General features: G+C 36.2%; 1 protein-coding gene across 3 annotated transcripts; it reads left to right on the forward strand.

Annotated features, from left to right (window-relative positions):
* The first annotated feature begins 204 nt into the window (after positions 1-204).
* Positions 205-15,293, forward strand: PDCD1 (programmed cell death 1). 3 transcript variants are annotated; one of them, XM_072142523.1, is made up of 6 exons: positions 205-223; positions 980-1,119; positions 3,391-3,714; positions 4,570-4,731; positions 10,419-10,453; positions 12,979-15,293. In XM_072142523.1, exons 2-6 carry the CDS (start codon positions 1,053-1,055, stop codon positions 13,150-13,152), a joined length of 762 nt encoding a protein of 253 aa, XP_071998624.1. In that variant the 5' UTR covers positions 205-223; positions 980-1,052; the 3' UTR covers positions 13,153-15,293. The 3 variants fall into 3 exon arrangements, with proteins under 3 accessions (XP_071998624.1, XP_071998623.1, XP_071998625.1); XM_072142522.1 differs by lacking the exon at positions 205-223 and adding an exon at positions 503-896; XM_072142524.1 differs by lacking the exon at positions 205-223 and having other exon boundaries at positions 505-1,119; positions 4,573-4,731.
* The last annotated feature ends 650 nt before the right edge of the window (positions 15,294-15,943 follow it).

Genomic DNA, 15,943 nt, shown 5'->3' on the forward strand with positions numbered 1-15,943 from the left:
TGTACAGCTTTTTGATCACTTTTATTGAATTTCTTATATGTAGCAAAATGGCAAAAAAGTGGCATTTTCGACTTTGGGCGCTATTTTTCTTTACTGGGTTAGTAGTTACAACCTAGGCTATATATTGTTTGGATACAATGTACTTATTATAATGAATTGATTGTATTATTGTAAATTGTAGGCATCAATGAAGAAGGAGCAGCCTTTGCTTGCTTACTATAAGGTATAGTTCTCCTCTTTATTTTCTTATCTCTCTTTTTCTTCTATTTTTCATCCCATAAATTAGACAGTGAGATTAATTTTTATTACTCAATTCTGTGTCATTTACTTTCGACATCTCAATCAAAAGTTTATTTTTTTTTAAACTGCAGCATTCTAAATTAGGTATATAAAGGGTTTCTACCATATAAAAAAGTTTTTCATCCTTTCCCCCGCCTCCAGATCCTTGCATGAAGGGGAGACAACTAAATTGCTCCTCCTACAATGAGTGTAGTATATTATGAGAGCAGGCACTTGCAGACCTTCAGATGCCACCTCGTTTTTTCTCATACAAGGCATTTGTCCATGAAAAGAAATTCTTCATTTGGATGAAAGAATGGCTAAGAACACCACAAAAGCACATGTATCCAGTACCAGGACATAAGATGAAAAGAAAATATTACTACAATGCAACGTTCAACATTCTATTGATTTTTACTTTTGTGACAAAAGATATATGACGGAGTGTTCAAGAACTGAATACTGGACCTAAGATATTGGCTAAGGTTTTTCTTTTAAGTCTTTTTTTACATTTTTGTGTAGTTAATTATGAAAGCAACCACAGAAAAAAATTCAAGGTAGACCACAAGCCACGGAGAGACCACCTATGCTACACACCACAAGTTCCTACTTCTAAAGTATTTAAAATAATTATTATCAATAGAACGGACTGATTTTTAAAAATATTTTTTGTTAAACTTTTGACATTTGTGCAACACAGGTGCTACTTCAGTTTTACATTCAAGCATAGAAAAACAAAGGAAAACAAGACTCCCCCGCAGCCTTTGATGTGAATGGAGCGTTTGTGTCTTATCACGCTCGGTATCTGTGTCAGCATTGTTCTGGGGTATGGCTCTCATGGTAAGAATGTATTTTTATCTTCATAAAACTATATTTGTAAAACTATGTATACTTATATATTTTGGGTATTTAACATCAAAAGAATCAATATAAACAGAATCTCTATATATTTAAAGCAAAATATGTAATAATTTAACAGAAGTTGCGATTGTTAATAGACAAGAATTGTGACATCATTGAGCTCAACCTGTGACTAGATATGGGACTTCCCATTTATGTGCTATGTAAAGGACTTAAGCAACAACTCTATTTATAAAGCATACTCATAAATGGATTTCTTTCCTATTTCACTGTTTTATATCAGGTAATATTATGAAATACAGTATTTTACCATAAAATATGACAGACAACATATTGTACCATGCCATGTAATAGTATGTATTAAAATTTTTATTAAGAAAAAACACTTTATACTGTATCTTACTAAGCTATGCTATATATTACCTTATACATACCATGTTATATACTTACCATACTTACCATTACATATTTTACCATTCCACAATTCCAAATCCTTTATCAAACTATAATATAGTTTACCATACCAGCTTACATTAAACCTTACTAATACATATTGTAAAATAGTTTTAAAAATGTTCAAAATATAATTCATTGCCATATTATATCTATGTTACTATATAATTTTATACTATGCTATCAAATATACATGTAATACTAAACTACTGTAACCAAATTAAAGTACCTTACCATATGATATCATGTTATACTACTGTATAACTTGGCATATTTTCTAAAGTTTTACCACAACATATTATGCCTTAGAGTACCAAAATATATTGTACCAAGATATACAAGATACCTTTACATAGGGGGGGCATTATGACACATTGAAAAACATTGTTTATAAGTTTCATTATATATTAAATTAGGGACTAAAATGTTGTACTTTGAGGTGTATTGTGCCTGAGAAAGTGGTTTAGAAACAAAATGTATTCAGGAAATGTGAGGTAGAAAAAAGAAGAGCAAGATTTAGAAACAGATGTACACGAATGATTGAATAAAGTGCCATATGAACAGCAGCAAAATAGAATTTGGAAGATATGTTTGGGGGCATCCTTATAAGCAAGCTACTTATTAATGTCCATATAGAAGTATAGAATAAAATTATCAGGAATATTGAAAACATTACTTTCTCTAGATTATGTGAGGATACTCACAGAAGCTTTCCCAACTACTTTTCAAAAGTTAAGTGTTTGGTTCAAGGCCAAAAAAGTGGCAACATTTCTCAACCCCCTGAAGCCAGTTTTGTCTTTTACAGGGCTTAATACATTAGCTCCAATATCTATAGCTAGACTACAGGTTGATCAAATTATGCTATAATATTATTATATTTAAAACGAAATGGATTGAAGTGGTGGGAAATGGAAGAATACATAAAAGTTCTACATCTATGTCAGCAATTTGGAACTGGGTTCCTTGGATCAAGACATAATGATTGTAGGGGCCCATCAGTTTTTAAAAATACACCTACAACAAATATTGTCTTTTTCTGTTCTTCTTGGTCTGATTATTGTGTAGGAGCAGGGTCCACCAGATTACACCCTAGTACTCTGGTAAGCCAGTCTAGACCTGTATTTCAGGCTCAGAAAGCCAATTAATTTAGTTATCCATCCACTGTTATTGTAATTCAATGAAAGGGCCATATAGGATGAAGTCATCTACATGGTGAAATGTTTATATGTAAAATGAATGGTAATGTAAAAAAAACAATGGAAAACCTCTGGCTATGGTATCTACTAATTTTGATCCAGTTGAAAGCTGGTGGCACACATAAGGGGCCATTTATCATGACTAGAATTTTTGTACCTTTGTGCTGGTGAAGCCATGTGCCTAATTTATTATCTTTTTTTTAAAGTGGTGATGGCAGTAAAAGTCTGAGTTGCGCAAAATTGGGTTATAAACTTTTTGCTTAGCCAAATAAAGAGCTAAACTTTATAATAAATGTCTTTCATGGAGACTGGTTTTTGTTGCAGCTTTCGCTGCGTTTTTTCAAACCAAAGACAGAAGTTGATTTTAATAAATTAGGGGAAAAAAGAAGGAATTCTACATTGTCTTCCGTCTTAATTTTTGGTTTTAGCACAAAAAACTGAGGGAAACTGGATTCTGCTTTGTCTTGCTCTAGTTTACCATTCCATGATAACAGATTATACTGGATAGGTCTAGCATTGGCATTGCAATGTGTGATTGATTAACTAATACATGTCTTCTGACTCATTTACAATGATTTTATGTCTTTGTTTTCTGCTGCAGCAAAAGTTCTGTTTGTCCATTCTCCTCCAAGTCTCAATTCAAAACCAGGAGAAAATGCTACTTTCACTTGCAACATTTCAGCACTGAACTTCAATCCAAAGTATATAAACTGGTACAGAAATGATGTGAAAATTGCAGATCTTATGTCTGCAGAAAATGAAAGAATACATATCAATCCTAATTGGAAGCTGCACATGGCTACCCTGCTAATAATCAATGTTACATTTAATGACAGTGGAAAATATCATTGCGCTTACCTAAACGATTCACCTAATAACCCACACTTTATAATTGTTAGTAATGCATCTGAGCTGTTTGTCAGGGGTAAGTATGGTTTAGTTTACTTCTCTTCTATAGATGTCAGGGGGATGGCATTTGTGTTATTAAAAAGGGGATAAAAAACATGGTTTTTACTGCTGTTTAATAGGACAGATATTCTGGTCAATTGTTATTGTGGCATCTTAGTAGGAGTCTCTCTTTGACCTCATAATCGATGGTCTGCATCGACTTCATGCCATTTAGGTTTCATCTTAAATGTAACAATGACAGCAATAATAAATTAAAATACATTAGAATTCCTATGTAAATAATAAAATTGTCATATTGAAGTTGCATAGAGCCCAAACTAGTGGCAATACATGACTCCAAACCGTGTCCTTAAATTTATAACCCAATGCATAAAAACAATGTTGGCAGTAAAATAAAATGTGGCGAAATGATTAAGGCTATAATAAAAATCTTCTTTATACATAATTCCTGGCTGAATTTATAGGATGCTACATTTGTGGATTCATGATTTTTAATCTATAATCTTTGGGACCTAATGAGAGATTTCTGTAACTGCTTTTGATTTTAATATAGAGAACTTTATGTTTGCAGACACATCTATAGGTACAAGGGCCATTTAATTTTTCTAGACATTACTGACATTAGGACAACATTAGAGCAACAATGTATAAATTAATTTAGCCGAGCCTTTCTAAAAAAATGTATAAATGTTGAGCTCCTAATGTTTTGTCTATAAAGAGGTTGTCTTCGAAAAAATATTAATGATACCTCTCCAAGATATGTCATCACGTCATATTTTACCCTGATATCAGAGATACCCCCAATGTGTCATTTGAATAGTTGAATAGCTCTTTTCCATGGGATGATACATAAAAATATGTTTTCTTTCAGCAGATTTCCCAGGTACCGAGACTTATGAAATCAATAATACAGATTTACCAAAAAGTAAACAAGATTCACGAAAAATGTCTATTATATATACCTCTATGATTTTGGTACTTCTCCTGCTTGTAGCAGTTGGTGCTGTCTTCATTTTCATTTGGTACAGACAAAGTAAGTATTACAATATTGTAGGCATAAAATGGATTTTATTGCGATGATACATCCAACCAGTGTTTTATTCTTCCTAGAAATGTGTAAATAAATTATCAGGTGAACTATTATCCAGGTTTGTAAGGTGTTCAATTTTAGCCTCCCCTCTTTATAGGTTTTTAGACTTTAGGACTGCTTCCACATTACACTGCTCACTTACATTAATTTATATTAATTTTTGCTTCTATAGATGCACTAGGTCTTATTTTCAGGGGATGTCTTATTTTTCCATATACAAATATTCACATTTATTGTTGAACAAAATGCAACATTTATTCAAAGACAGTCATAACATCTTCTTATTAAATCTCATAACTCTCCAAACCCTGAATTTCATGTTGACTCCCTTTCTCTAAGAATAATTTCTATAATTGTCTTCAATCTTTCATGTATTGCAATAGCACTTTCCTTCAATGAGCATTTCTTGTCCAGGTAGCCTACTCATAGGGCATTTGCAACTGTCAGTGATTGATCCCAAAAAATTTTCAACCATGTCAAAACCTCTTAAAATATCTAAAAGATCTACTAAAACGAATGCATGAAGTGGGGGGAGGGGAAGGGGGGGAGAGCTGTAGCAATGAATCCTCTTATCTTCAGAGGAGGCCTTATATTTCTAAGCTTGAAAAAAGCTAGATCGTTGCCCCCTCGAGGTCATTGGTGGAAAACCGCTGCTATTACAGACAGAAGTCTTAATGAAACTCCCAGATCGGTCTCTTAATATGATCTGTAAAATTAATAAAAACCTAAAATTTCAAAACCATTGAACCATTGTGTTAGTTATAGTTGTGTCTAAGTATGCCCAATCTATCAAAAAAACAAAAAGTGAACAGCTGTGGCTGATGATTCCATAATAAAAAACAGCATCCAAATAGACACTTTTTCGTCAATTCGTCATCTTGTCCGGCAAAAAATCACCTTACAAAGGTCTGTACAAAAAAGTATGATAAAGTAAGTGGCCTCAAAATATGGGAAACAAAGAAATATTTTTTTCTAATGGAAGATTACATTTTTTTTAAACTTATTAAAAGATAATAAAACCTATATAAATTCACAGTAATCATACCGACCGCAAAAATAAGGTGTGATTTGGAGCACAGAATGATAGCTGTAAAACAAAACCCACAGGGAAAATGTGTTTTTTTTTCTTCCAGGTTCTCAGTACATTGCATGGGATATTTATCACTAATAATAAGTAATAAGCAGACCCAAAAAAGTGCATCTTGGCGCTATTTTCGGTTATGGGTATCTTTATATCTTTATTCTATGGTTCATTACGATTCCAGCAATATGAAATATGTGTAGTACTGTATTTACTATTTTTGCATGCTGAAAGTACTTTCTTTTTACTTTTTGTGGCATGCACTTTTATATTTTTTGGATGAAAATAAAACCTTTTTTGGGGGTGGCATAAGAAGAAAGCTTTTCTCATACTTTTAGTTTTTTATATTATATTTTGTAACTTTATTTTTTATTATTTTATGTATTATTGTTTTCAATTGACACTATAATCTACAGCTATAACACCAGCATTGTATACATCTCTGAGGGAAGAGTATATCTAATATATAAAGTTGGGTGTATGTGTGTGTGTGTGTATGTCCGCTTAAGGAATCTGAGAGAGTCAGAGAGGGAGATACAGAGACAGTCAGAGAGAGACACACAGAGAGTTAGAGAGAGACACACAGAAACTGTCAAAGAGAGAGACACATAGATACTGTCAGAGGGAGACACAAAGACAGTGAGAAAGAGAGACACACAGAGACTGTCAGAGAGACACACACATAGACAGAAGGAAAGAGACACAGAGACAGTCAGAGAGAGAGAGAGATAGAGAGAGATACATATAAAATATTTTTTGTTAACCCATTCTATTTTGTTATAGCTAAGAGCAGTTATGTACTATCCCAGGCAACGCTGGGAGCTAAAGCTAGTAGTATATACAGGTCAGCTGTCACTGTAGCAGCTTTGTTTGTGTATACAACAATTGATCCTTTTTTGAAAATCCTGATTGATTCAGGAAAGAATTAACCAGATATTTACTAGAAAATCTGCAGAATAGAAGAACAGGGAGTCAGGTCAGTCCAGCTCCCTCAGAGAAGTTCTGCAGCTGCAGGTAGAGAGGATTGGGGAGGGGTGTGATTATTTAGAAAGAAAGGCTTTTATAGACTTTTGTGAATTATTGCAACAATGAAAATTTCAAGTGCTGCAGGAGATCGGGATCACAATGTCTGGTGTGCCAGAAGCATTAGAGAATTTATTACATTCATCAGATAACTCATTGTGGTCTGCATTACCTTATCATGGTATGAACTAATTATCTTCTGATAAGGTCATTAAGAGCAGAGGCTGTTAATTGCAGCCATAACTTTCCCCTTCTCATAGCATTGACCCCAGGATCACTGGAGGAAGAAGGACTGTAGAAATATTGCAGATCTGCAAACTATGACACTAAAAGCTTCTGTATATTTACCAGTCGTACAGGGGTTAAGAGCATATTGACATGACTAGTAGGAAGGAGGCATCAATTTGCCGTGTAGGCTGCATGGCCCTCAAATTCCACCAATATGTCCGGATCACGTGGGGCGCACACAGAACTTAAAAAGTTATCTTATACTGACTTTAGGAAGTAGAAAATGTTATGCAGAAAACAAGCCCTTAAACATCTCTGTAAACTGAAAAACATGAACAAACTTTACTTACACTTTAATTTGTAGAACATTCATTCATTTTGTTTAACCAGTCGCGACCGCCCCCCGTGTATTCACGGCAGCGGTCGGGTCGCGCTGCATAGAGAGGGCTCACGGGCTTTTTTTTTTTTTACTAATTCTTAGGTACATTAACCCTAGATGGTCAGATCGTTCCTACCATATACTGCAATACTTCTGTATTGCAAAATATGGCATTTTTGCAGCTCATTCATTACAATGAGCCACTGGCTCATTGTAACGAATCTGCAGAAGCCATGTAACCTTGGGTCAAATGAAGACCCCAGGCTACCATGGCATCCGATCGCCGCCCCCCGATGACGTTCAGGGGCGCGGCGATCGTAATAAAGATGGCGGCGCCCTCGCACCGCCGTCTTTTAAATGCCACCGGCGACTTTACCGGCGGCAATGAAAGGGTTAATAGCCGCGGTCGGTGCTTGCTATTAGTGGTGGGGGTTTGCTGCAATATGCAACAACCCCCACCTTTGTATGAAGAGGACTCAGCCCGTGAGCCCTCTTCATATATTCCCTGTACCGTTAAGGGGTTAATGACCAAGGTGCTGGGTTTTATTCTCATTAGGTCATCTTATAATGCCTTTTCTAATGAATAGTTCATTATTAGTTTTCACCTGGAAACCTCTTCAACACATATATAATCACAATGTGACTATAATTTATTTGTATGTAGGGAATTAAAAGATGCAAAATAGAAGATCTTTCTATGTGGGCTGAAGAACAATCAAATATTCATAGGGATGTTAATTCCCTCTCATTTACCTGTGTAGACATGTGCGTTGGGCTCTTTCACACTGCCGTTGGTGTTCATCTTCAGTTGCTCATCCGTTGTGTTTTGTCTCCCTTGTGTCTCCGTTTTTTTTGTTTTGTCTCCGTGTCCTAAAAAAAACTAAAGGTTTAAAGGGAACCTACCACCACGATTCTACCTATAACAGTAGATCGGGTGGTAGGTGGATGAATGGGACGTGAGGATAGCCCTTTTTTGGGCTAATCCTCACGTCCCGGCTATCGTTTCGTAAACTTTAATAAGCGGGTATGTACATTTTTTTAAGCGGCTACTGGTGCGTGGAGTAGCCGGACATGAGGCAACACGTCTCGGCTACTCCACGCCCCAGTAGCCGCTTTTCTCCACCTACCATTGCAACTTAGCACTCGTCCGAGTACCCGGCGTTCTGTGGCATTCTGCGCATGCGCAGTAGCGCCAGCCTCGGAGCTATGGCCGTGCAACCGCAGGCCTGCGTTCTGCGCATGCACAGAACGTCGGGTACACGGACGAGGGCGCGCAGCTACGATGTTTTTCAGCCTTATCAGTGAAAAAAACCTTCTATTGCATTCCCTGATACGCATCAGGGAAAAAAATAGGACATGTTTCCTAATTTTTTCCACGGACGCTGGATCAATGAAAATACAAGCCAATGTAAGGAAACACCCATTGAAAACAATGCCGTAGTTGATCTAATTGTAATGTTGTTTGGCATGTTTTATGTTCCTTTGATTCTAAAGTACAAGTGTTAAATGACCAATAGGTTGGGGTCTCAAAGAATCTCCATAATTTTCCTGATATTACAATCGTCACTATGACAGAAACACCTGTTTTGGTTGATGAAATTTGTTTTTAGTATTGAAATGACTGGCTGTGTGGCTTCATCTTCTTCTATTGAAGAAAATATTCACTTCCCAATTTATTAGACATGCTGTGCTTTGGCTATAGTCATAAATTAAAACTTTGACGCAGTTCACTGTACAGTAGAATAAACATGATAACATTATTCTATAGGTAAGTACAATAATGAGATACCAAACATGTGCATGTTCTCTTATGTTTTACTACTTTATCAAATAAAAGCACCTTTTTAAGGAAACTACATTTGCATATGTGTTGCCTTATTCTGAGAGCTATAACTTTTTTATTCCTCAATCAAAACAGGGTTATTAGGGCTTGTTTATTGTGGGAAAAGGCAAAATCTAGATTTATACTATAATAGGGTACATCTAACCTTTTTTGTCACTTTCTATTACATATTTTTGGGAGGTAGGAACGCTAAAATTCTAATTTTTTTAATTAGTTTTTTATTTTTTATACTCCTGACAATACAGGTATAAAAATGTAATAACTGCTTGGTCAATGCCAATTTTGTGTTTATGGGGGGATATTTAGTTTATTTAATTTTATAAACAAAGATATATAGGGAAATGGGTGCTTTAAAAAAAAATATATATTTTTTCAACCTTATTTAACTTTTTTTTTACTGTCCTACTAGGGGACTTACATTGGGGATACCTTGATCTCTTTTCTCTTGTTTTTACTGACATTTTGCCTATGAGACCCAGTCACAGATGTCTTTGCCTGGCTGCCATAACAACACCCCGGCCTCCCGCAATGGGGCTGTGGGGGGCCAGGGGAGTGACAGCGGCAACTACCGTATTTTTCGGACAATAAGGCGCACAAAAAATTATTGTAGTTCAGTGTGCCTTATATATGAACCGTACTTACAGACAACAGCTCCCTTGAACTGTGCACAGATCTGCCACCTGCTGGTCATTCATCCTTATCATCAGATGCGCCTTATATATGAACCTAGACGTTTTAGCAGGCATTTATTGATGGTGCGCCTTATAATACTCTGCGCCTTATAGTCCGAAAAATACAGTAGTTAAAATAATCGCTTATATTTAGATGTATTTCATAGAACATCAATGTTTATTTCATAAAGGGGAAATAAATTTTACAGAATGATCTTAGAAATGAAATATTCTAGATACCAATGTGAATGCAATAATTCACAATGTTAATAGGCAAATAATGATTGTTATAGAAGACCATTTCTGTAGTAATACAGATGACAATATTATAAAAATGGTGTTTGTTGTGAGTTAGATGTTAGTTCGATAGAAAAAACATTTGACACTATTTCTTTTACTTTTTAGGATTCAATAATCCAACGACTCAGCGACAGAACCTGGTGGGTAGCATTCATATTATTTTATTTTTTTGCCTATGATTTAAAATATTTTTGTAAATGAATAGTCCAGGTAAGAAGTATAAGAAAAACTGTTATTATCAACCCTCTTCTTCCCGCTATATTTGCTCAGATTTATAGCAGTTTAATGCCAATATCCCTGCAGGTTTTGGCAGGACTGACAAGTATACAGTGTACGGAGATTTACAAAAACTTTTTCTTAGGATGAAATTTTTATGGAAATAGCTGAGTTCCCCAGCTATTGGGAATAGCTCTGTTCCCCAGCCGGATATCACTAGTAATCTACTATTGATGACCTATCCCACAAACAAGTAACCAATTCCAAAATATAATGCACTGACACAAATAAAAGAAAAGTCAGCCCTTTTTTTGGTGCTAGTTAATTCATCTTTTTTTGCCAACTCTCTTGCCAACTGTCCTCTAAGAATATATTAGACATGCTGAATTTTAACATTTCCAATCCTTTGTTCTCAGAAAATCAGAGGCTTATCCATTAAAAACACTTGCACACCAAGTGCAAAACCATGCCAGACAAAGCTTGAATGTGAAGGGAGGACTTGTGGAGAATATCATCATATTGAGTGTTGAGTAGAAGCCCCTTTTGAGCTAGGACAACCATGAATCTTCTTGGGAATGATGTAACAAGTTTTTCACACCTGGATCTGGGGATCCTCTGCCATTCTTTCTTGCAGATCCTCTCCAGTTCTCTCAGGTTGGATGGTGAACATTGGTGGAAGCCATTTTTAATACTCTCCTGAGATGCTCAATTGGGTGCAGATCAGGGCTCTGGCTGGGCCAGTCAAGAATGGTGACAGAGTTGTTCGGAAGCCACTGCTTTGTTATTTTAGCTGTGTATTTTAGCTTAAGGTCATTGTCTTGTTGAAAGGTGAACCTCTGGACCAGTCTGATGTTTTCATTTAGGATATCTCTGTACTTGGTCGTATTCATCTTTCCTTCAATTGCAACCTCTCACAAAGGCTCTTCTCCCACAATTGCTTAGTTGGGCTGGATGACCAAGTCAAGGAAAAGTTGTGGTTGTTTAAAAAATTTTCCATTTACGGATTATGCAGGCCACTTTTCTCTTAGGAACCTTTAGTGCTGCATAAATTTAATTGTAACCTTAGCCAGATCTGTGCCTTGCCACAATTCTCTGAGCTCCTTGGGCAGTCCTTAGACCTCATGATTCTCTGCTCTGATTTGCACTTTGAGGTGTAGGATCTTATATAGACAGGTGTGTGCCTGTCCTAATCAAGTCCGATCAGTTTAATTAAAAACAGCCAGACTCCAATGAAGGAGTAGAACGATTTCAAGGAGGATCAGAAGGAAATGGAACGCATCTGAGTTAAATATGAGTGTCACAACAAAATGACTATGTAATATTTCAGTTTTTCTTGTTTTATACACAGGCAGAGTATACATGAATGAGCAAAAAAAGAACTTTTTTGATTTACCAATAGACTACAATAAAACAAAGAGTGAAAAATTTAAAGGGGTCTGAATACTTTCCATACCCACTGTATCTAACAGTTGTTGTATTTAACATGTATGGCTACTTTTCCCACTTCAGTGCCAACTAAAAATATATTTCTTGGAATGTTAGAAAAACCCACAATGCAAAATGAAATCAAGTTAATTTCTCTATCTATTCCTATCAAACTCACATTTAGTCTATTATAGGAATGGATTGGTAAACTGGCTACCTTTCCACACAAAAGACACTGGGGGAAATGACCTCTAAGTAAATGCAAGCGCAAACTCCTCCAGTTCGGATCTGTATCCTAGACCTAATCTAGAGGAATTTTTTTGCTATACTTTCCACAGAGTATTCTGGCAGCGACTATAGTAAATGTGGCCAGCGACCCGGACCGCGCTCCACCCACCCCGATCCCTGACATGTCCAAAATGGTGTGCAGGTCAGAAGCCAAAAATTGGCTGGGAGAGGGAGATTCATGTGCCTTCTCCACCAAAACACTGGCAGAGAAGGCAAAATGAATATTAGCACTTAAAGTGTCATACTTACCTCGCTAAAGTTTCTGTGTAGCTGCCGGGAGCCAGAAAATAAAATGATCTGGTGGAAGTAGGACTTTGGATTTCCAGTGCAGATGGAGGGGTGTGTGCAGTCATTACTAAATTTCCCATACTATAAAACAATGTATGATACTATGTATCATTTCTGTCTCTACCATAATAGCCACTCCTATATCAGTGGTTGGAGGGGCTCCCAGAAACTCCACTGAAACTTTATCATGGTAAGTGTATCATGGGTGACCCTAAAAGCATCTTAAACTTACCCTGGTATGTATGTAAGTTTTTTCTTAGTGGCCGACCCTTTAAGAAGACAACCTCTATGTCAATTTACATCATGTACATTTATAATGGACCAGAGACAAAAAAAATATAGTAACATGTAAAATTTTAAAAATATTTATAGGTGCAATATAATAAAACGGATGGTTTCACTAATTGCTTTCATTTTAAATAAACATTTGTTTTTCTTTTTTTAATAGGAAAAACGAACCGAGGATCCTTCAGTTTATACCATTGATTACGGAATTATAGAATTTGGAGAAAGTCAACCCTACAGGAAGTCCCCAGTACTGAGGGTATCAGAACAAGTCGAATATGCAACAATCATGTTTCCGCAACAGAGTCCAACCACAGAAAATAAAATAGGAAGATAAACTTGAGTTGGGAAAGCTAGACTGAGTAAAAGGCAAATTAATTTTTTAAAATTTTTATTAAGGAACAGTGGCTGCCCTGGACAAAGTTCTGTTTACAACAGAAATGTGCATTTAAACAACAAGGGTTTTAGAGAGTTTTTGGGCATGTTTGGGACTACAACACAAGAATTATGGTCTAAGTTGTGGCATAAATGTGCCAAAATCTTTTCTGACAAAAAGTAAAGCATTTCCTCTGCAGCTAATCTTTGCTACTATAAATTGGCTCCATAGTATAAATTACTGTATCATATATTCAAATCTAGACAGCTAAAAACATTCATATTGTGAAATAATAGTTACTAAAATATCACTGCTACTGGGGGTTACTCCCCCCCCCCCCAAACGGGGCCTTGAAAAGTTCATTTCTGGTCTGCCTCATCCCTCCAGTAGAATTGTTCCCTAACCTTTTTCTGCCATTTTCTATGTTGGTTCTGCTAACCGCCACATGGCTCCAGCCACCATGGGGTGTGTAAAATGGTGAGAAGATCTGCAGTTTCCCACACATTACTCACTGCTAAATATACCATGCAGAAGTGGAGTGGAACAGAATTCTGGTAAGGACAGGGAGATGAATTTCTGTCTGCTCAGGCTGAGATTTGAAGAGAGCTATATCAGGGCTTGTTATCTGCATAACAAATTGTATTTCCTACTGTAGCCATTTAGTATTCCATGTCATGTACTAGGAAGCTGGAAAAATATTCCAAATGCGGTGAGCTTGATGAAAAAACTTGTGTTCCATTTTCTTGTGGGCTTTGTTTTTACGTCTTTCAGTGTGCACGCCAAATGAAACCTTTTAGTCAGCATGATCACAGAGACTCTTTGACTACTCATTTACATATAAGAAAACTGGATACAATTAAGGTGCAGTGTCTCTGTGGCAGATCATTGTAGGTGATATGGGTTGGACTTTTAACCCTTTACCAGCAGGTATTACTGGTGTGAGGGGAAACATTCTGGTGAAAGGTGTTCTTTAAAGGGGTTGTCCACTTTAAGAACATTACAACAAATAATTGATATTGTAATTACATTTTCCAGTATACTTTCTGTATCAATTCCTCACACTTCTCTAGATCTCTGCTTGCTATCATTCTATCAGAAGCTTCATTATTTACTGCCTGTAGATAAATACTGGCCCATGATCACATGATGTGACATAGGGATAAGGCTCGTTAGCATCAAACAGCTTTGATTACACTGTGGGTTATAACAAGCCGTGCACATGTGTGAAATCACATGACCATGGACCGGTGTTTATCTGGGTGAGGTCTTGGAAAAAGCGAGGAATTGATACAGAAAGTATATTGAATGAAGTATATAAAATTATAACATTTCATTACAATATCAATTATTTACTGGAATGGGCTTAATGTGGACTACCACTTTAAATTAGGTGTAAAAATGACAATAGAGTCTTATAAATCAAAAATGTCTTATTAAGGGTCTTTTTACCTATTACGACCAACAGTATTTAAGAAAAAAAAAAAACTCTGGTAACAGGGAGAGTTTGGGTAAATACAGCCCAGTATTCTATTTGGTGCTACTTAGATTAGATATGTCATCTCTTCAGAGAAGCTCACAATTTTGGGCCAATTTTCAAATTTCTAACTTTAGAACTTACACATCATCTTAAAAGGATAGTTACAAAGAAGTGTGTATAATGAAAAGTAATAAAGACACCTATTTCCTATTTACAGGATAGGCAATAATTGTCATACCATTGGCCCCTCTCTGAACATGAAAACAAAATTTCCCCTCAACTCCACATTGGTGCTCCGTAAACTTCTATGGGTCTGCTAGGAAATTGATCATGATTGAAGCACCAATCACTACAGATGAGGGATATGGGAATTTTTGATAGATGGTGTTTTTGGAAACTTTACCTAGAGACAATAAGGGTATCAATTCTGGTTTCCGAGATAAAATGTTGCCAATAACAACAGCAACAAGGAGGGAACGAGGGCAACATCCTATGTCTTTCTCCATTGTAATCTATTGGAGGAAGAGAAATAGCCAAGCACTGTTGCGGCATGTTTTTGGATTTGGCAGGAATGTCGAATTTAATATACTTATTTAAAGACAATAATACTGTCATTTACATGTATCTGTTCATTGTAGATTATATTTACTCTAAATTTGTAAATACATATTTATTAAACTATTTGTGAAATTTTGAATGTATATTCTTTTTTTGTGTTTCAAGATTTTCATAGTTTAACCCCATAGCGCAATAAGACGTACCCTTACGTCTTAATGCGCATGGGGGAGTATGAAGAGGGCTCACGGGCTGAGCCCTCTTCATACTCACCGGGCATTTGCTTCATAATGAAGCAAACGCCCGTCGCTAACACCCGCGATCGGTGCTTGCACCGATCGCGGGTGTTAACCCTTTGATCGCCGCCGGGGAGCGGCGATCCGTTGCCATGACAGCCTGGGATCACACAAAGATCCGAGGCTGTCATGATCGAGGCTATCTATTACAATGTGCGATCTGCACATTGTAATAGATGGTATGCAAAATCCCCATATATTGCCATACTGTAGTATGGCAGTATATGGTAGGATCAATCAGACAACCTAGGGTTAAAGTACCCTAGGGAGTCTGAAAAATAGTAAAAAAAATAAATAAAAAAAAGTAAAAAAAAAAAATTATATTAAAAAAACATAAAAATTCAAATCACCCCCCTTTCCCTAGAACTGATATAAATATAAATAAACCGTAAAAATCATAAACACATTAGGTATCGCCGTGTCC

This window comes from Engystomops pustulosus, chromosome 3 (genome assembly GCF_040894005.1).
Source record: "Engystomops pustulosus chromosome 3, aEngPut4.maternal, whole genome shotgun sequence".
Classification (NCBI taxonomy): domain Eukaryota; kingdom Metazoa; phylum Chordata; class Amphibia; order Anura; family Leptodactylidae; genus Engystomops; species Engystomops pustulosus.